Raw genomic sequence first — 22,670 nt, forward strand, 5'->3', positions numbered from 1 at the left:
GAATAATATCAGAGTTATTTAAAAAAAGTCCTGGCTCTTCCAAGCTTTATAATGGCAGCGGCTGTTGCTCTGTTTTTGAAGTCCATAAAAAATGCATCTGCCCGTCAAATAACTGCTCCACACGGCTCTGGGGGGTTATTAAGGCCTTCTGAAGCGAATCGATGCATTTGTGTAAGAAAAATATCCATATTTAAAACTTTATAAAGAAAAGCTCCAGCCGATCGCCTTCCGTGGAAAAGTGTTGAAAGTGCCTTCTCGCAATAAATGCGTATGCGACGTCTGACGAGCATACCTGGTAACGTAAGTCTTTAATTGGCAGAGGCACTTTCAACACTTTTTCCATAAATTGAATACGGAATGCGATCGGCCGACATTTAACTTTATAAAGTTTTAACCATGGATATTTATCTTACACAAACGCATTGATTCGCTTCAGAAGGCCTTTATTAACCTCCCGGAGCCGTGTGGGGCAGTTATATGCTGGATAGATGCACTTTTTATGGACTTCAAAAACAGTGCAACAGTCACTTCCATTATAAAACTTGGAAGAGCCAGGACTTTTTTTATATAACTCCGATTTTATTCGTCTGAAAGAAGAATGTCATATATCTAGGATGACTTGAGGGTGAGTAAATCATGGGCTAATTTTCATTTGTGGGTGAACTAACCCTTTAATAAAACACACTCTGGTAAGTAGCAAATTTATTTATTGTTATTTTATCGTGAGATTTTGCCTCACTTTCTTCCATTGCTGTACCCCTTCTAGCCACAACTTTTCTTCTCTGTTTTTATTTCAGTGGCAGAATTACAGCACCACATACTGGTCTGGCATGTATACTACATCGTTTTGAGTCAGTTGGTTTCGTGTTTCCGCAGTTATTTCTTGAGACGAGGGGGAAAAAAGATTGGATAGGGAAAGCTCTGGCTTCATGTGGATGTGGCCTTAGAAATAGCAACATAGAAAAAATACTAGCTAGAACCTGCACTCAAATATTTTAGGAGTGTGATGATAATAGCTGAACAGTTATATGTACTAAACAAAAATGAGTTTGTTGCAGTTAAATATTACAGAAAGTTATGTGGACACAATGTTATAGAACATTTCTAGTTCCGAGCAGGATAATTGTATAATTAAGTGATTAATTAAGTGATGATTGTGATGAACACCTCCTGTTAACAAGCAGAACCACTGACGGACAGAGAAACACAAGAACTACAGCTGACTTCAGCCGCAGCTTTAGATAAAAGAAGACATTACATCTTTGAAGATCTCAGCAGAGGAGGATTAAACAACTTCACTTATTCCTAACTAGACTGAGTTTATTCCTGTTATTCGTCTAAAGAAATTCTCATTGCGAATTAACAGAGGTTTAGATGTTGATGTTTTATTGAAAATGGTTGGTCATCATTATGGCGATCAGTATTTCGTTGTATTTTAGAAATTACATAAAATGTTAGTTTGCCATAAACCGTTGTCAGTACATTCGGCTGTAGAGTTCATCCATATTTCAAAGAGGTTTAGATGTTATTGAAAATGTTTGGTCACCATTATGGTGATCAGCTTTTCCTTTATTGCAAAGAATGCCAGAAACAAAGATGATCAGGTAATATAGTTTTCAGCATCATAAAGTAGAATAATTAATTAATCTTATTCCCTGACCAAAACAAAAATGATTATTTGTTATTAATTAAATAATAGCTTATATTCGCCAACAATACTTTATTTCAGACATTGTGAAAACAGCTCTGTGTTGGTATCAGAACCAGTGGCGTTTATGTACATGTATCTTTGCTTCGGGTATATCCGTTATGGATTTTTCATTAAAAAGCAGAGTAAGAGTACAATCACATCACAGCACTGATTCAACTATTAATGCAGCTGCAAATTAGTCACATTTTTGTGTAACATCTCATAATTGTGCAGGACATTAACCGTGCTGCACACCTGCACATTACATGTTAGTTATTTCTGGAGGACATTAGGATGACACTACTCTATACTGGGAAATCATTAACAATGTGAGAGGATTTATAACCGCAGCTTCAAATTAAACTGGCATCTGACACCTTTGATTATTCTTTGGCATTTCTCCATCCAGTCAGAGGACACACAGGTCTGAATGAGGGTGACGGCGTTCCTCAGACACATGAGCGAGCCCCTCTGTTACTTTCCATTATGAAACGGTGATATTTAAAGTCAGTTTTATTAGGATTTTAAACATTGACACATCTCACGTCTAAATTATAAACACTTATATAACGGGCTTACCATAGTGAAACAGAACATGTTTGTCAAGAAGGATTGATGGCGCATTGACTCATTATTTAAATTTAGTTAATTATGAACAAAAAATGTTTGCACCTTTAATTAATTGTTTTTTAATATTTAAATTATATAAATGTAAAAAAAAAATAATTAAAAAGTATTACTTCCATATAAAAATATTATATTTAGATAAGTTTTTCCCAAATGGGTATATTTACTAATGTAGCGAGAAAACGTTATTATACAAATATTTTAAAAAAATATGTAATAATAACATTACTCACGCTTTTTTGAGAAAAAAAACGGCAAATACCTATATAATGATAGAAAAAAGTGTTAACTCACTGTAAAAAATTATAAGATCAATGTTATAACAAAATGTTTTTAAGTTAATTTAACTCATCAAATATGTTAAGCAATTTCAACTTTTTCATTTAAGTTATACAAGATTCAACACAAAATTGTAAGTCAGTTGCATATAAATTGTAATATAGTGTGTTGAAATGACTTGTACTTTTAAGTTGCTTTAACTTAAAAATGTAAGGCAGCAACTGAACTTTTCTACAGTGTGTTTATTGTTAAAGTCATTCAGTGTGTTTACATGCACCCTCAGAATGCGATTATAATAGGACTTTGGCAATATTGCGATTAAACTTTACCTCATGTAAACGCAATCCTTTGATCAAACGAATGCGTTTAAGCTCATAATCGTAGAAACCATATTTGCATTAAATTATGTGGTGTACGGCGATTTTAATCGCAATAAGCAGGCATGTAAACACATTAATCGCATTATTACCGCTCTGATCAAAGTGCACATACTTATTAGCAAATAATCAGAATAATGAAAATTGCATGTAAACTGGAGTGAAGAGTTCTGCTCGTGTCATGTAAACTGCGATTAAGACCTGTCAGACGATTCAGTCCGATTTGGTGAACTTATGGTTCGACCGGTTCAATAAAAAGAACCAGTTCACTAAAAAGAACCGGTTCAAAAGAACGATTCGTTCACGAATCAGACATCAATGGACCAGAGACGGAGCGATTGCTTACAAAGTTATATATTGTAACTACTGAGTTGTGAGAGCGCTGTCAGCACGAGTTTATTTTGTTTGTATCTGAGAGTTCTGAATAAACACGAGTCCCAGTCACGCAGAGCCCGTCTTCCTCCTTATTGTGAATCTCTAAAAATGTGGCTCTGCCGATGTTCGGCAGAAACTCACGACTGTATGCACATTTTAGAACTGATAGACGCGACAAGGACGTATAAAAACACTGACTCACAAGATAGAAAACACAAAAACACCGTTCTGTCGGGAGAGAGAGAAGCTGCAGCGTGTGCACGAATAGTAAAGTTCTGTGTGAACTTGAATAATTAGCTACACATCAGAAATCCCTGATCACAGATCAGAAGGAACTAAAAAAAAGACTTCTGTTTTCATTCGTACATCCAAACACTGAGAAACTGCCAGCATTCACTCGTTCACAAGCCATGATCTCTCGAGGACAAACAAATATGGCGCTCACATGGGCGTGCCAAATTCTCTGGGCGGAGGAAAGGGAGGTAACCGTTCCTGTTATGACCATAGATATACATAATAAAGGCTAGATGTCTCGTCCACGCTGCTGGCCAATGGAGGTCGACGTCCGCACCTGGCGGCCATCTTGTCACAGGCAGCTCGCTCACTCGTAACATTGTTTTCATGGGTGCTTGCACTTTTTAAATAACCATAACTTGCTCAATTTTCTACCGATTTTCAAACTGTTTGGTTTGTTATAAACATCAGAGATGTAGTTATGACACTGCATAATTATGAACAATTATTCATAATTATTTCAAGCATCCATAATTATAGCCACGTTAATAACGTTTGTAGGAAACCAAACCATTTGTAAATCCGTCAAGATTTCAGTGAGATAAGAGTATTTGTGTTCATGCAGATCACTCGCCTTACATCAGGTACCACAGAGCCCTGCCTGTGACAAGATGGCCGCCGGTGAAGACATCTAGCCTTTATTATGGATATCTATGGTTATGACGTCATACCTGGAGAATTCCAGATCAGCTCGTCTGAGCTGTCATTTTCTCAAAGGCAGAGAAAGACACCCAGAACTCGGTTTACATCGATCCAAATTTCTAGCCACTTGGGGACAATATTCAGGCTAGGGGAACTCATAGTAATCTTGAAAAACCTCATAAAATGAAAATTTCATGCCATGGGACCTTTAATGAAGAACACAAAAGACTTACCCTTCACATTGGGAATATATGGTGTAGTCTATCTCTGACCACAGTGGACAGCTATAATTAGCAGATAGAAGGAAAGAAAATATGAGTGCATTAGTGCCATAGATGCTGTCTGTGGGTTTTTAGCGTTTTTACACCTAAATAACAGGATGGAGTCGATTGTTATAGTAAGAGGGAGTGCAGTGTAGAGTGAGAGTGTGTGAAAGACGCTGTAGGTGTAATTGCAGGTTGTGAAGGAGGGTGACAGCCCCTCATTATCAGTGTGGACTGTTGAGCCATGAAGACACTCACTCAGCTCCACACTCACAGAAATATTTCACCCAAAATTTAAGATTTATGTAATTTTATTAAATGACAAATTCCCATTTATATTTTTTTCATAATTTTAACACAAATCTACCAAATAAACTTTACACAATTTATTTTCATTAGGATAATAAAACCTATTTATTTAAAATACATAAAGTTTATTGTATAAATTGCATAATAATTAAGAGAACTAAATCAGGATAATTAAAAAAGTTAAATAACATTTATTTGAATCATGTTAAATGTATATTCATGGCATTAGTTAGTTTTTATGCATTTACATCTATTTGATTTTATTTAAAAACTCATATTTTTAAAATCTATACATTAAAAGTAAATAAACTCTAAAAGATTTAATCAATTTTACAATTTATTTAATGCAATTAGTTAATAAATACTAACATTGTTTGAATAATAAGAGTTATAAAACAAACAAGATTCTGTTATTTAAAGTTTATGTGATTGGTTTTCATCAAAGTTATGAAAAAAAATCCATTTGGGAAACAGGAAACAACGTCACTTTCGCTGGACACAAGCCCTCGAGATATTGTGGGAATCCGTCACACACATCCCACTGAGCAAAGGCGTACGTTGAAAAGACGTCCACTGAGGAGCCAGAATGAAAGTTTTTATGACGTCTGTTTTTGACGTGTTCTGCACGCCCGATATAGACGCTCATGGAACCTCAAGGTTAAAAACTAGTTCAAATTATGGACATATTTTCCATTTGTAATTGCAAAGCAACTCAAAGACAGTGTGTGTTTGTCCAGAAATCATGAAAATAAAAGAAACTTTGCTCAAACCTTTAGACACTTTAGACAACTTAGCATCTGTAATTCACACATCTTTGGATCGTGAGAGAATCGTGGGATTCAATCCAGGATCTTCTTGCTGTGAGGAGACAGTGTTTCCCACTGAGACACTGGTGCTGCCCTTAATCACAGACATAAGACACACTTTGACTATTTCTGTCAGACGTTTACAGAAGATCTTACTGAGAATGAACAGAGCTTTAGATGTTGATATTTATGGTGAATTTGAAGTCACCATTGTGGTGGGAAGCGTTTGCTTTAGTTGGGCTCTTGGTCCCTGTACTTGTGTTAGCTTTTCTTTGGCTGCTGTAACTGTGTGTGTGAAACACAATAGTTATGGCTGAGAAAGCAAAGATAAAGTGACTTCAGGTGTTGTCAGCTCCTTGTTGATGACTAAATCATCAGAAGTCTAGAATCTGATGTTGTGCTTTTGAGTTTTGTGTTCTTGTTTGGCAAATAATAATTTGTTTATATACTACAACCTTGTGAATCTGCTGTATTGACACCAATAGCAATAAACAAATCACTCATATTGAAAGATGATAAAACAGGTGCACATTGTTTTGAGAAAATATTTCTCATAGTCACACACAGACATCAAGATTTTGCATATGATTCACAACAACGGTGACAATCAAGCATGAGTTTTGAGTTTTGTACTTTGAAGCTACCCATCATGCATTACAGCATGAAGTTTTTTTTTATGATTGTCACCGTTGTTGTGAATCATATGCAAAATCTTGATGTCTGTGTGTGACTATGAGAAATATTTTCTCAAAACAATGTGCACCTGCTGTTTTATCATCTTTCAATATGAGTGATTTGTTTATTGCTATTGGTGTCAATACAGCAGATTCACAAGGTTATAGTATATAAACAAATTATTATTTGCCAAACAAGAACATAAAACTCGAAAGCACAACATCAGATTCTAGACTTCTGATGATTTAGTCATCAACAAGGCGCTGACAACACCTGAAGTCACTTTATCTTTGCTTTCTCAGCCATAACTATTGTGTTTCACACACACACAGTTACAGCAGCCAAAGAAAAGCTCACACAAATACGGGGACCAAGAGCCCAACTAAAGCAAACGCTTCCCACCACAATGGTGACTTCAAATGAAACATAAACATCAACATCTAAAGCTCTGTTCATTCTCAGTAAGAGCTTCTGTAGACGTCTGACAGAAATAGTCAAAGTGTGTCTTATGTCTGTGATTAAGGGCAGCACCAGTGTCTCAGTGGGAAACACTGTCTCCTCACAGCAAGAAGATCCTGGATTGAATCCCACGATTCTCTCACAATCCAAAGATGTGTGAATTACAGATGCTAAGTTGTCTAAAGTGTCTAAAGGTGTGAACTAAGTTTCTTTTATTTTCATGATTTCTGGACAAACACACACTGTCTGTGAGTTGCTTTGCAATTACAAATGGAAAATATGTCCATAATTTGAACTAGTTTTTAACCTTGAGGTTCCATGAGCGTCTATATCGGACGTGCAGAACACGTCAAAAACAGACGTCATAAAAACTTTCATTCTGGCTCCTCAGTGGACGTCTTTTCAACGTACGCCTTTGCTCAGTGGGATGTGTGTGACGGATTCCCACAATATCTCGAGGGCTTGTGTCCAGCGAAAGTGACGTCGTTTCCTGTTTCCCAAATGGATTTTTTTTCATAACTTTGATGAAAACCAATCACATAAACTTTAAATAACAGAATCTTGTTTGTTTTATAACTCTTATTATTCAAACAATGTTAGTATTTATTAACTAATTGCATTAAATAAATTGTAAAATTGATTAAATCTTTTAGAGTTTATTTACTTTTAATGTATAGATTTTAAAAATATGAGTTTTTAAATAAAATCAAATAGATGTAAATGCATAAAAACTAACTCTGCCATGAATATACATTTAACATGATTCAAATAAATGTTATTTAACTTTTTTAATTATCCTGATTTAGTTCTCTTAATTATTATGCAATTTATACAATAAACTTTATGTATTTTAAATAAATAGGTTTTATTATCCTAATGAAAATAAATTGTGTAAAGTTTATTTGGTAGATTTGTGTTAAAATTATGAAAAAAATATAAATGGGAATTTGTCATTTAATAAAATTACATAAATCTTAAATTTTGGGTGAAATATTTCTGTGAGTGCACTAGATACGGATGCCACATACAGAGTAACATCATGCTTCTGTCAAAGGGTCTGTACTGAGAACGCCATGCTTCCACTTAACAGACATTCTCAAACATCTGACAAACTACACAGGAGACTGTCATATCCTTGTCATGATGAAAAAAAGGCTATACACTGCTGTTCAAAAGTTTTTTTTAATGTTTTTAGACAAAGTCTCTTCTGCTCACCAAGGCTGCATTTATTTTATTAAAAATACACACCAAAAAATATTTGTGAAATATTGTTAAAATGTAAAATAAGTTTTCTATTTTAATATATTTTAAAGTGTAATTTATTCCTGTGTTCAAAGCTGAATTATCATCATCATTACTCCAGTCTTCAGTGTCACATCATCCTTCAAAAATCATTCTGATATGATGATTTGATACTCAAGAAACATTTATGATTATTATCAGTGTTGAAAATTTGAATATTTTGTAACATTATAAATGACTTTACTGTCACTTTTGATCAATTTAATGCATCCTTGCTGAATAAATGTATTAATTTAAAATAAATAAAAAAATTCTTACTGACCCCAAACTTTTGAACGAAAATACAATTTTGCGAAAGTTTTATATTTCAGATTAATACTGTTCTTTTGAACTTTATATTCATTAATGAATCCTGTATAGCAACTCATAATGTAATACCTGTACATAATGTAATAAGTATGACATTATAATTTTTTATTATTATAAAATGTTCATAATGTAATAACTTTCTCAAAATGTAATAAAATCTTGAGCTCATAATTTTACAATTTTAGAAAATAATTACATTATAAACTCAACAAAAACATTTTATATTTTCATTATTGTAATAGTTTTTAAAACAGTATTCCCTTACAGTAATTTTTAAAAAAAATCTAAAGCCAATCTTAAAATACCTGCGAAATGCAACATCTAATTATTAATGGAATTACTATTCTTATTATAAATAATATTATTATTATATGTTTATTAAACATAAAGCATTGGTATTCCTTTACGGTACATTTAAAAAAATACCTTTTTTTGTTTAATAATAATACTTATTATTATTAATAATTATTATAATTATTATATAATTACATTAGGAGTTGCTACAAAAAACCTGATTTCAACACTGATAATAATCATAAATGTTTCTTGAGCATCAAATCATCATATCAGAATGATTTCTGAAGGATCATGTGACACTGAAGACTGCACTGTTTAACTTAAAAAGTAAGTTACCTGGTTGCCTTTAAATTTTGAAGTTATTGAATTAAAAAATTTGAGTTAAAAGGTGTCTGTAAATTCTCAATCCGTTTATCTGACTTCACCATGGACAATTCAAAATTCTACAGTATCTCGAGGTAATTCCCTTCTCGAACACTTCTAACACAATTTCAATACTTTGAGGTATTTCCCCTCCCGAAGTAAGGTGACGGTGTCCCGTCGAGAAGCTACCTCAGCTATCACTACCTCAAACACACATGAGCACACAGGTCTTTAGCATCTATCCGCTTGTTAAGTCGTGACGTAAGAAACGCCGTTTCTGGGTCCAAGCCTCAACTCGTTTCACTTGAGAATGCCATCGACGGCCGTTTATGAGCGCTATTTATTCATATTAAACATCAAACATTTTAAAAACTTAAACATTTTAAATACTTACAGTCAACAGTCACTGTGCACAGCAAAATCCCCAGTGTTAAATTAACACTCCTCAGTGTACATATGTGTCCACACTACAGGGTGTTAAAAGTAACACTTAAGAAGTGTTAAAGTTAATGAGATAATTAAGTGATTAATTAAGTCATGATTGACCATTAGTGATGAGAAACACAAGAACTACAATTGACTTCAGCCACAGTTTTAGATGAAATCAACTGAAGATAAAAGAACATATTAAATCTCTGAAGATCTCAGCAGAGGAGGATTAAACAACTCCACAAACAGCATTACCAGCTCCACACATTACTAACCAGACTGACTTTATTTCTGTCAGATGTCTACAGAAGCTCTTATTGAGAATTACTTTCTTGTTTATTTTGTGTTTAAACTGTTTTAATGTCACCATCATGGTGATTAGTGTTTTCTTTAGTTGGGCAGTTTGATGACATTTTAGTGTTAGTGTTTCTCTGGCTGCTGTAACTGAGTTTGCAATGGCAAGAAAAGCAAGAGTAAACACAATCAGATGCTGTTGACTGCTCAGTGATTAGAATATGATCATTTTATAGTGATTTAAATCGCTGATTAACTTTGTTTTTACTGTGATTCCAGGAAAGATCCAGATCTGTTTTAATCAATAAAGCTGAATATGTTTTTAGGCAGATTGTACACAAATCACTATTAACTCCTGCGAGAGCAACTCACACACAGACATAAAGAATCAGCCTATGAATCTCAACAATGGTGACATGCTTCATGCCGCAATGCATTCTGGGAGCCATGGATGAGTTTTGCATGATGCACCCAGAATGCATTGCGGCATGAAGCATGTCACCATTGTTGAGATTCATAGGCTGATTCTTGATGTCTGTGTGTGAGTTAATCTCGCAGGAGTTAGAAGTGCTTATTGTGTGATGTGTTATTAAACCGGAAAACAAGACTTATGTACATGTTTTAAACATTGATCAGTTTATCTGATGAAAACACTGCTGGATCTCCTGCTGTAGAGTCACAATGCTACTATAATCAATGACTCTCAGGAGATCAGCAAATAAGGCACTATATGATGATAACAACTGTATCACCAACAACAAGCCAACATCATCTGTCATCAACTTGTCATCATCAATTTTCTCTTGCTGTTCTCACTGTAACAAACAGCTACAGCAGCCAGAGAGAAAAAATGCTGACAAGTCAAGGGTCAAGAGCCCAACTAAAGCAACACTGATCACCATAATGGTGGCGTCAAACAAAACTATTATTTTCAATAAATCATCAACATCTAAATCTCAGTAAGAGCTTCTGTAGACGTCTGACAGAAATAAAGTCAGTCTGGTTAGTAATGTGTGAAGCTGGTAATGCTGTTTGTGGAGTTGTTTAATCCTCCTCTGCTGAGATTTTCAGAGATTTAATGTCTTCTTTTATCTTCAGTGGATTGCATATAAAGCTGTGGCTGAAGTCAGTTGTAGTTCTTGTGTTTCTCATCACTAATGGTCAATCATAACTTAATTAATCACTTAATTATCTCATTAACTTTAACACTTCTTAAGTGTTACTTTTAACACCCTGTAGTGTGGACACATATGTACACTGAGGAGTGTTAATTTAACACTGGGGATTTTGCTGTGTGCTCACAGCTTCGCAGACATTAATATTTTAACAATGTCTGGCCATCTGGAATTTTGGTGTGGAGATAAAGGTTATGATTATATTTTTTACACCACATTGTGTGTGTATATTAGCGCCGTTTGTTGTTTTTCTTGTGGTATGATATAGAGCGTTTGGACCCGGAAGCGCTGCCACGTGACATCAGACTTAACAACCGGATACACTCTCACCGTCCTTCTCAGGTGTACGCTGGTCTATGCAGGATCCTTAATACTAATGTATTACAGCCTCACCGAGAGAACGTCTCTATAGTCTTCCAACACTATCACTGTCTCTGCTGTGATCTTTTGAGCCTAGAATCTTTAGTACTTCTATTCGTCAGCTGCGCAACATATATACCTGACACCACTCCCAAGTTGGTCTTTGCTGAAATTAAGTTTTATTCACGACCGGGAGATCACTGGTCACAACAACCAAATGAGTCTCCTGAACAGAAAGATGCATGTATATTTAAGTTTTTACAGTTGATTGAAAATCAGTGTCACTCAAGTTTCCTTCACTGTGATTTGTACTGGTAATTGGTTCATGATCTAAGGTAATCATATGACTGTTCTTATTTGTGTTAAGCACTTTTTTGGGTAAGTCTACATGGTGTTTGACCTGAACATCCTTAGTCTGAGTTTTTCCTGTAGTTTCATGTTAAATAACCCTTTTACCACTTCTGAGGCCATTATATAAAATATTTCCATCACAAAGGAGATTGGTTTAATAAGCAGAAACTCAAAATATTATGTTATCTGAACCACGTTAAATATCTAAGTTGATTGAACAATAATGTAAAAAGTTGTGATAAATCATGAAAATATTTTTTTACAGTGTGGAGAATGATGCTGAAAATTCAGCTTTGATCACAGAAATAAATTACATTTTACTGTATGTTCACATAGAAAAACTGTTATTGTACTAATAATGTTTTACGTTTTAATACGTTTTTTTTTGTTGTTGTTGTTGTTGTTGTATTAAAAAAAATGCAGCCTTGGTGAGCATAAGAGACTTCTCCTTTCCTAAACATAAATCTTACCGATCCAAAACCATTTGAACGTCAGTGTATGTACATGTTTCGACCTCTCTGATCTTTATTAAACAGGCTTTTCCATTGATTATAGGATGGTCTTTTTGTCAACCATGAGTCAGGTTAGTTTAGCAAAAGGGCTGTTCCCACTGACAGCAATTTGGAGTGATCAGTCTCATAACTTTTCATTGAGCTGGCCATTTGAGATGTCGAGTGAAATGGAGCAGAGTTTAAGTGTAGGGCAACTTCTGATGAAAGTCTGATTGAAACCAAGCATGGAAATACAGAGAATCAGATTTTTCTAAGAGCACAACTGGAGCTGCTGTTCTAGAAAATTGTGATGTATTTTCCCTCTACATCTTTGCAGCACACCAGCACAATTAACATAAACCCTTGAGAACAGGCTATGTGATGAAATCATGATGTGTAGAAGCTCACGTGAGCAGTCGGATACAGCAATCGACCTGCAGTGAATGGGTGACCTTTAGAGTTACAATAACTGTGAATGACCTTTATTTCTACCAACTTTACAGTACACAGAAGAGTTTTTGAAAAGTGTATGGACAGTTTGGCTGTACAGATCAGGCCTGAAGATCTCCACAGCGTCTTCCTGTCTCTCTCCAGCAGCTGTGGACGTCTCTCAAGCCCAGCACACCTTATTCTGCATGTCCTGTCATTTTCACGCAGGCCTGACCATCTTACAGCACGTTTCTAAGAGGCGCCGTATTGTCTAGTTGAGCACGCAACAGAAGTTTCAGTGCCAGTCATGCGTTCGAGTCTGGTGGAAGGTCCTGTGTGTGTTTGGTTACTGATCACTCTCCATCACTCTTGTAGAAAGCCAGGCTCGGTCCTGGGAAGAAAGTCATCACCCCCAGTGGTCACCGACGCTTCAGTTTTCCATCTGGAAACATGGACAGAGTTCGACTCAATGACTTCCATTTCCTGGCTCTTCTTGGCAAAGGCAGTTTTGGCAAGGTCAGTCGCATCCCATGTGTACAAGCATTCATTATTAACCCAAAACACAGAATGGTTTTTAGAACCGTTTAAAGCGTGATCCATTGACTGTCCGTGAACTGGAGCAAAACGTGGACATGGGTAGTATACTATAGGCTTTAGGGGGTCAAGTGCTGACGTGAGTTATGACCCTTCATTTTTGTAGAATATCCATCTATCAGAAAGTGTAACATAACTGTGCTAACAAACAAATATGCATGTGTGATCAAAGACATTTCTACTTTTTATTAAGTGCCTCAAAACATATAAACCTTGCAAAATAGATCTACTAGATCTTCCTCAGAAAGACTTTGTTTCTCAGTGGAGGTTCTTTGTTTCACCATGATTTCTATTGATAAAAGTGTGGTCATAGATTTTGTGGGCACAAGATGTAGTGATATGGTCAATAGTGTAGTGATATATAAAGCACAGCTAACATAGAAGTCACATTCAAACCAAGCTGATTTATGTTGGTCAGTGTGGTGAATTCATGTGATCGACTTGAAATTTGGCAAAATTTATAGGGGGACTTTTTTGCCCTCGTGCGAAACCCACGAACAATTGGAATCAAATTGGAATTACTTAATTTCGCTTGCATAATTTCGCCATGTAACAGGTCTATATGACCACACCTTTAAGGGATAGTTCACCCAAAAATTTAAATTACCCCATGATTTACTCACCCTCAAGTCATGGTGTATATGACATTCTTCTTTTAACCAAACACAATCTGAGTTATATAAAAAATATCCTGGCTCTTCCAAGCTTTATAATGGGAGTGAAAGGTATCAAAAATTGGCCAAAAAACATCACTTTGCTTCAGAAGGCATTTATTAACACCCTGGAGCCAAATGGAGCACTTTTATGATGGAGGGATGCACTTTTTTGGGCTTCATAATCTAAGGTACCATTCACTCCCTTTATAAAGCTTGGAATATTTTTTTTAATAAAACTCTGATTGTGTTTGGCTGAAAGAAGAAAGTCATATACACTTAGGATGGTTTGAGGGTTAGTAAATGATGGGATAATTTTAATTTTTGGATCAACTAACCCTTTAAGAGGTGTATGCCAACTAACCCATCACTAACAGAGTTTCCACTCAGCATGATGTTTGTTTTCAACACAGGTGATGTTAGCAGAGATGAAGTCCACTGAGGAGCTGTACGCCATTAAAATCCTGAAGAAGGATGTGGTGATCCAGGATGATGATGTGGAATGCACAATGGTGGAGAAGAGAGTGCTGGCCCAGAGAGAAAAGCCACCTTTCCTCACCCAGCTGCACTCCTGCTTCCAGACTGTGGTGAGAAGTGCATCTCTTTATATCTACTGTGTGTTCATCTTTAATGGCATCTCTGTAGTTATTATTAACTCTTTCAATACTAGAAGGCAGCAAACACAAAAATCAAAAGTATTTTTCCTATCCTCATTCCGCTCTTCTATGGAGAAAGTAAGAAGTAAGGTGACAGCGTCCCATCGAGAAGCTACTATCACTAACGTTACCTCAAACACACATGAGTACACAGGTCTTTAGCATCTATACACTCTGATTGAAAATCAACATTTTGTAAAATCCTAATGCCATCTTTTCCATGCCATGAAAATTCATAGTGATCACATATATCAAGCCTTCTAAATGTAGTCCTTAATTATTATTATTATTATTATTATTATTATTATTATTATTATTATTATTATTATTATTATTATTTCAAATTATGTTTGCATTCAAGCATGGTTTAATTATCTCTGTTTTGCCATAGTTCTTTAGTTGTCATTGTTCCTAATTAGTCCACACCTGTTCCCTGTTCCCTGTTCCCTGTTCTGTTAATCATCATCCTCTGTGTTTTTAAGCATATAGTCTTCCTCAGTTCGTGGTCTTGAGTTAATGTTTAATGTTATGGATTCTTGCTCTCTGTGTTTATTATTGTTTCTTCTGCGTCACACATCTCTCGTCATTTAGAGCATACAAGTAAACCCTGACAGAACACAACACCCAGAAAAGATTTTTTTTTTTTTTTTAAAGAAACAGGGACAGCGTACAATAAACATTAACCTCAAAGGGAGAGATGCATAGTACCGGGTTTTAGCTCAAGAGCTAATTTTCACCCGTAGTCCCTGAGCAGCCTGATGTTAAGCTACAATATATAAACATACATGAGATATGAGATATATTGATAAATGTGTCAATATATTTTAATATACTGACACATTTTAACATGGATATCCCCCTGGAGCATTCCAGGGGGATATCCATGTTAAGTGGCGTGACTTAGGTGGGACTTCTTGGTGGATCCAGGGGGAGGGCGGAGCCTGCTGGAGCCGAAGGGGTGGAGAGATACAGGGTGATGGCTGACCGAGGTGAAGCCGGAGGGACGAGCCGAGCCTGGTGTAGCCACAAGGCTGAGGGTCTCTGGTGGAGCCAACAGTGCGAGGAGCCAAGACGGCACCAACAGGTTGACGGGTTGAGGAGGGTTAAGGGATCAGAGGCTGGGGGCAGAGATGAGGGATTCACTTGCTTAGGATTCTCTTGATTCTCAGCTGGAGAGTGGGCGGAACGAAGAGCGGGCGGAAGCTCTCCATCTGCAGGGGGCTCAGGCAAATTCTCTGTGGTCAAGTCCAGAGTGATCACCACAGGCTGTTTTCATCCTGGAGCCAAAGCCCAACATGGATTCTGTTAAGGTGTGCGAGCCAGCAATAACGCACATTGTTGAGTACAATGTGGTTGAGTTTTTCAGAATGAATTGGAGCCCTGCCCACACTCCCACCGCTGAGGTACACACACAGAGCTGAGTTACTGAAAAGTTATTGTGTGGTGAGCTGGATGAGGAGAGGTTTGCTGTGCTTCAGTTACCGCTGATCCCATCCAGTTTCAAGTCGTCCAAGTCATCCAAGTCATCACTGGTTAAGCCTAGCTCTAATGCTGCGTTCACACCAAACGCGAATAGAGCGTCAAAATCGCGTCTACTGTGTCTAGTTGGACGCTTGAACATTTTGAATCCATTCTACAGCGTTTAGGCGCTCCAGGAGAAATTTGTCATGAAACACCACTCTGCCTCTTTTCATTTTCATTAAAAATATATATTAAGCATTAATAGCCACACAAATGTGGTCCAGGCAACTCCTACATTATCTTCAATGTATGTATATTTAAATATCCTTTAAAAAAAATAAAGTTATGAAACTTCTCTTTGCCCTCAGTCAAAACGATTTGGCAGACAACAAATGATAGATTCATGAGAGCAAAGATCGGCCGTTAGATCCACACAAGACGCGCCACTACAGGACATCAGAGCCAGTGGCAAACGTCAGAAGGACTGGCCGAGGAAAGGCTGCCCTCGCCGGGGTTAATGAGCATTGAGTGCACGGTGATCGCCTGGATCTCACAACTCCGAAAACGCGAGACTATTTTTTTTAAATAGGCGCTCTCTTTATAAATAAACCACAGATTTGAGCTTTAAACAACTACATTCTCACCTGAAAAAGTCTTAAAACCTAATTTTGTGACACAATAGTAGTATTTTTAAATTATGCAGGGTTTCTCATCACGTCACTTTACCACGTGACCGCAGCGAGCAGGCTCCTGATTGGTTAACGCGGCGCGAATTGACGCCAAAGTTCAAATTTTTCAACTTGGGGATCAGACGTGAATTCGCTTCAAACACGTGAATGCACAAAAGCATCACTCGCGTGTAATGCGCGTATCGCGCAAGACGCTCAATCAATTGACTTAACATTGAAATCGCTCGCTCCTGATGCTCTATTCGTGTTTGGTGTGAACGCAGCATAAGTCATCCAAGTCTTCACTGGTTAAGACTAGTTCTAAATCATCCAAGTCATCGCTGGTTAAGCCCAGCTCTAAATCGACCAAGTTGTCGCTGGTTAAGCCCAGCTCTAATGCCAAGTTCACACTGCCCGATTTTAGCCCCGATTTTGAGTCGCTGACAGGTTTTGGAAAATCGCTGACAAATGCCTGAAATCATAGGCAAAACGGTGCACGTGCACTGTTTTTCTCTTTTTTGCTGCAAATCAGCGCACAGACAATTTGGAAAGCAAGTTTCTGAACTGCAGTCTATATTTTTAATAACAATTCCAGTCTCACGCGAGAAAGCCGGTCTGACGCACGTGTGATCTCGCGTTGTTTCCTTCTCACTTCTTGCGTGTGTTTTGTTGTGAAACGTAGTTCGCGGACGGGACAGAGCTGTCGGCGATTTTTCCTCTTGTACAGTCATGCAGTGTGAAACCCCCTGTCGCCGATCCATCAGTCAGTGTGAACACAGCAGTGACTGAATGCTGGCCCAGATAGTCATGCAGTGTGAAAAGAACTGTGATCCGACGAGTTTAAAAATCTTGCAGTCTGAACTAGGCTCAAGTCTTTGTCACTCTGGCTTCGCCTTGGACTTCCAAGCCAGTAGCTGCTCATCGACCCTCCACCCTCCTCATTCCCACCATCTCTGCCCTGGTCTGCCAAGCTCACACCTCCACCTCGGTCACACCAGCCTGCAGCTCCACTGTGGCCCTCCAGGCCTTCAGCGTCACCCTGGCTCTTCAACTCTTCGGCTCCGCCTTGGTCTCCTCCTCCACCGTCTCCACCTCAGTCAGTTATCTCCCTGGTTCTGTCCAGCCTCTTCACCTCCTGCTCCTCTTGTCTCTGCTCTGGTTCCTTCTGTCTCTGCCTTGGCTCCTCCAACATTTATCTTCACCCTGGTTCCTCTGATCACATCTCCTTGGTGTCTTCCTCTGCCTCCCCCTCATCCTCCTCCAGAGCCACCACCCTCCCTGCCTTCCTCCCTCCTTTTGTTGGATAAAACATAAAAAGATTGTGTTAGTCAATGTTCAATTTAGTTTACTTACTATAAATAAAGTCAGCTTTGAAAGACCTTACTGTTTATTGTGATATTATGATGTTTTAAAAATATGCATCTTATTTTCTGTTACCTCCTAAAAACAGCAATTCTTTTTTACAAAACTCACAATATTTATTTATTTATTTCTGCAATCAGTAAAGCTAGCTAATATGTGTTCTGAACATTGACACTCTGATGTGAAGAAAAAAAATACTATTTAAACAAATTTGTTTCTATTTTTTTTCTGTAGGGAGTCCTATTTGCTTTAAGTCTAACTGAACAGTGTAGGTTTTAAACAAGAGACCATGATTTTCAGTTAGCCCAGTATAAACATGCACTTTAAATAAATGGCACACTCTTTTCATTTTGTTTTCAGTATATTTTTCATATCATGTGACCAAACATAATTGACTTGAGACCAGATATTTTGGTGCCATATTTGATTTCAGGTCTATTTTCAGTTAACTGTAATTTCACTCTGTTCCTCACACAAAGCTATTGTATGGCTTCAGAAGACTAGACAAGTTCTGTGATTTCTTTTATACAGCTTTTCACTGATTTATTCTTTTCACTGTATCTTTGGAGATTAACAGTGAACTGTCATTGTGTTGAAAAGAGCTGCATGAATATTCTTCAAATTCTCTGTCTGTGTGTTTCACAGAAATATGTATGTAAACAGCAGATACGAACAGTGTGTGTGTTTGACAGGAAGCTCCTCCAGGAGTCACAGCAGGCCACTCTCAGTATGGGCATCCTGCTGATGAATAATGCAACAAATCCCAGCATGCCCTCACTAAATATTCATGAACTGCATGCAGACAGCAAACCAGCCATCATGTCCACTCGCATTTACCTCCAAACACTGTAACTCCCTGTGGGATGGTCACAATGCTTCTACAACACAACTGGTGTCAGAGTGAGGTGACACCGCTCTGCTGAAAGCTTTTCAGTGCTGCTCACTAACGTATGTTGTGGTAGTGTCCTTACTTGACTTCTAAACAAACCACCCCACACCCATAAGCCAATGCACTTCCATACACATACTCACAAAAAATGAATGTGGGGGTAACACTTTAGAATACTGTTCCGTCATTAATGAATAACTACACAGGATTGTGTACCTCAAAAAGAACTACTATATACAGGTTCATAATTAATGAGGGTAATGCACAATGTATAATTAATTCTAAAGTGAAGATCATGCACTCAGAAAAAACGGTACAAAAGCTGTCACTGGGGTGCTAAATTTTCAAAAAGTACATTTTTGTTCCTTTTAGGTACTAAAATGTACCTTTAAGGTACCAATATGCTCCATTTAGGTACAAAAGTGGACTGTCCCATTGACAGCGTTTGTACCTTTTTTTCTGAGAGTGTAGTAACCCAATAGTACTGACTCAAGTATTACCAAATCTAACACCGGCATACAACGCAGACCTTTACTGACTGTTTTGTCGTTTCCAACACATTCCTATTGATGCTTCCAAATCAAACCCTCTTCTGTTATAAAGATCATTTTATCTTAGTGACAAATAAGCAGAATTTGCAACAAAAATTTAGAATACATCACATAAAACCAATTTGCAAGACTTGAAATGTACACTGTAAAATCCAACAGTGATTCAACAAAATCCAACACTTTTTAGTTAACTTTACTTAATTTCTGAACTTAAATCACAGTGATTTGGTTTCAAAGGAAGAGAAACCATTGTCACCTTTTAAAAGCAACCTGTGTTCTACTTCCCTTCATGTCATATAATGATTGTGTACAATTTAATTGCTAATGCTTACAATATCTTGCAATTGACCATGCTTGAGTCACACACAGACTTCAACATTCAGCATCAAAACACAACAATGGTAGCTATACTAAGTCAAGGGTAAATCTAAATCTAAAGTAAATTATCAAGTACTCTCTGTAACCCTTGTGTAAGTGAACTATACTAAGTTTTTTTCAGCACATCATACTATTCCTATTTCACTTTACTTGGTTTTTATCGGTTTGCATACTTTAAAAAAAAAAAGTAAGTCTAACTAATTAGATTTTACAGTGTTCATACATGATCAACAAATGTGAGAATTTCAGTGGCCCAAACTGTCTCAGGCCAACCGTACTGTTGAGCCCTGAGAAGCACAACATATATTCAAGAAATGCTTCAGTCATTTGAGTTAATGTATTAGTCAATATGCCATTTGTCATGTTTGGTGAATTTCTAATCTGAGAAAGAAAATGGAAGGTCAAAGCAGAATCTCCTGACACCTGGTGTGGTCACTAATGTGTCTGTTATATATCAATATGTCAATAACATCCTGTCCTATCTTGGGTCAGGATTGATTCAGGACTGAAAACAGGGGCTTGCATGTTAATTTTCTGCAGCTGTACTATTTATATTATTTGTCTTTTGCCAGGATCGGCTGTACTTTGTAATGGAGTACATTAACGGTGGAGATCTGATGTATCACATCCAGCAAGTGGGCAAGTTTAAGGAGCCACAAGCCGTGTAAGACATGTACTATCAATCAATACACACGAGTACAGACTAATGATGAGCTCATTAGTCAAGCCAAACACACAGTTTTAGATGTGATTGAACATGCTGGTTTGTCCAAACAGTGTTTGTGTGACTATGCCCGTGATGGAATACTAGCACAATGTATTCTACGTACCCGTTATATAATGTACTGCTAACTTACAAATCATCTGAAGCAGAAAAAAGTTTAAAAAAAAGTAGTATGCTACATTGTTGCATGACCATGTACACATGTATAGTACAGCAAGTCGCGTCCACTTATAATTGGTATGATTATTTTGCATTTATAATTCAATTTCATATGAAAATCACTTAACCTCTTTAGCCCTGGGACCATTTTGGGGGATTTCCGCCTGGATTTAGTCTACCCAAATTGAAAAAGTTCCCATACCCACATACAGTGGTTGAAATACACAATTTTGGTGTCATTTTACAAGAAACCCTTAATTTGAAGTTACAAAACACTGCTAAAAGTGATAAACATTTAAGTATATGTGTTCTGAGCTGTAATAAACTGTAAAAAAAGAGGTGCTTTTTGATTTTTTTTGGTTATAAATACATTTTTGAATGTGTATAACTCAGCCCTGTGTGCTCTAGCACCCTGCAGACAGTTCTGGCTGTTTCCATTAGCTGGCAGCAAATACTGGAAGAAAAAAAAATTGTCTGTATCATGTTGTATGCAAGATTTATTCAAATGGATCTGAAAGGAGGAATATTACCTTTTTTTATGTAATTTCCGCCTACATAAAATCTCTCCAATATACACGTCTCCCCATATACAGTGGTATAAATGCAATATCCCAGTGTCACTAAATTATTTTTTCCTTTGTTTACTGACATGGAAACAGACAAAACTGACTGTAGGGTGCTAGAGCACACAGGGCCTGAGATATACACTTTCAAAAATGAATTTATAACCAAAAAATCCAAAAGCGCCTCTTTTTGGGGGTTTGTTACAGCTCAGACAACATATACCTAAATGTGTATCACTTTTATCAGTGTTTTGTAACTTCAAAGTGTTTCCTGTAAAATGACACCAAAATGTTGTATTTCGACCACTGTCTGTGGGTATGGGAAGCTTATAAGGGTCCTTGGAGTTTAAGAGGGTAAAGTGATCGTATTATGCCATTTTAAAGGTTCCTAATTTTGTTTTCTAGGTCTCCTACTAAAGGTTTACATTTTTACAGTGAACGTGTGCACTGAAAACGTAAATGTATCTTACTTTCATACCAAGTTATTTCAACTAAACTTTATTAGTTCAAATAACAAAATTTGTCAAGCTGAATATTATTTCTAAGTAAATACAACTTAACAGAGTCACTGTAGAAAGATAACTCAAAAAGTTAAGCAAACTAAACATTTTTACAGTGAATTTGGATTTGCTAGATTCTTTACATCTGAATAAATGTAATGCAGTACAACAAATACTACCATTTTGATTACATAATTTAAACAATATATTTTTGTCACAATGCAAAATGAGAATTTGTATGGAAATGTGCTTAAAAATATCAAAATGCGAAAACACATACAGTATAAAAGACTGTCAGCATGTTCATATTTCTTATGCCACGCACAGAAAATAAAACTGCAAACATATAATGAGGAAACATATGATGCCTGTGTTCATAAAAGAGCTGCTCCTGTTCATATTGTTATTTTAATATATGTTTGCACGAGCAAAGAATGTCTGCGCTCACAACATTTTTTCGCCTGGTCAACAGAGGCGAGAAATATTCTGCTGGAACAATCAACGCTTGAACAAAGGCACATTTGTTTCCTTCTTGTAAGGACTGTGATACCAGACTGAGAATTACACAAAAAAAAGTCCTTTACATCTTTTTGAATGTGTGATGCTGACTAATCTACACTGTGATGTTTTTGACAGATTCTATGCAGCAGAGATTGCTGTGGGACTTTTCTTTCTTCATAGGAAGGGAATTATTTACAGGTGAGTGGATTACAGTAGATCTTATACAGTAGATGTAGTCACACGCTGTCAGTGTTTCACCTTCGGTGGAAAATACAGTTGACTGGAGCAGATGTGACTCTCCACATGATCAAATTAGATTAGCTGAGAACGGAGCATACACAGCTGAGAGGGTGTCAAGACAATGCTATTAAAATTCCATTTTCAGCTGGGAAAAGACAAAAGCTGAGAAAGACCC

At 36.8% G+C, this 22,670-nt stretch overlaps 1 protein-coding gene across 2 annotated transcripts in view; it reads left to right on the forward strand.

Annotated features, from left to right (window-relative positions):
* The window catches only part of prkcab (protein kinase C, alpha, b), a 247,903-nt gene that overhangs the window by 192,583 nt on the left and 32,650 nt on the right, over nucleotides 1–22,670 (forward strand). For both annotated transcript variants that reach the window (XM_079815861.1, XM_079815862.1), the window contains 4 exons: nucleotides 12,972–13,112; nucleotides 14,257–14,430; nucleotides 20,381–20,472; nucleotides 22,391–22,453. In XM_079815861.1, coding sequence (XP_079671987.1) covers nucleotides 12,972–13,112; nucleotides 14,257–14,430; nucleotides 20,381–20,472; nucleotides 22,391–22,453 — 470 coding nt within the window. The remainder of the gene's footprint in view (nucleotides 1–12,971; nucleotides 13,113–14,256; nucleotides 14,431–20,380; nucleotides 20,473–22,390; nucleotides 22,454–22,670) is intronic.

Source organism: Gobio gobio (assembly GCF_949357685.1).
Source record: "Gobio gobio genome assembly, chromosome: 1".
NCBI lineage: Eukaryota > Metazoa > Chordata > Actinopteri > Cypriniformes > Gobionidae > Gobio > Gobio gobio.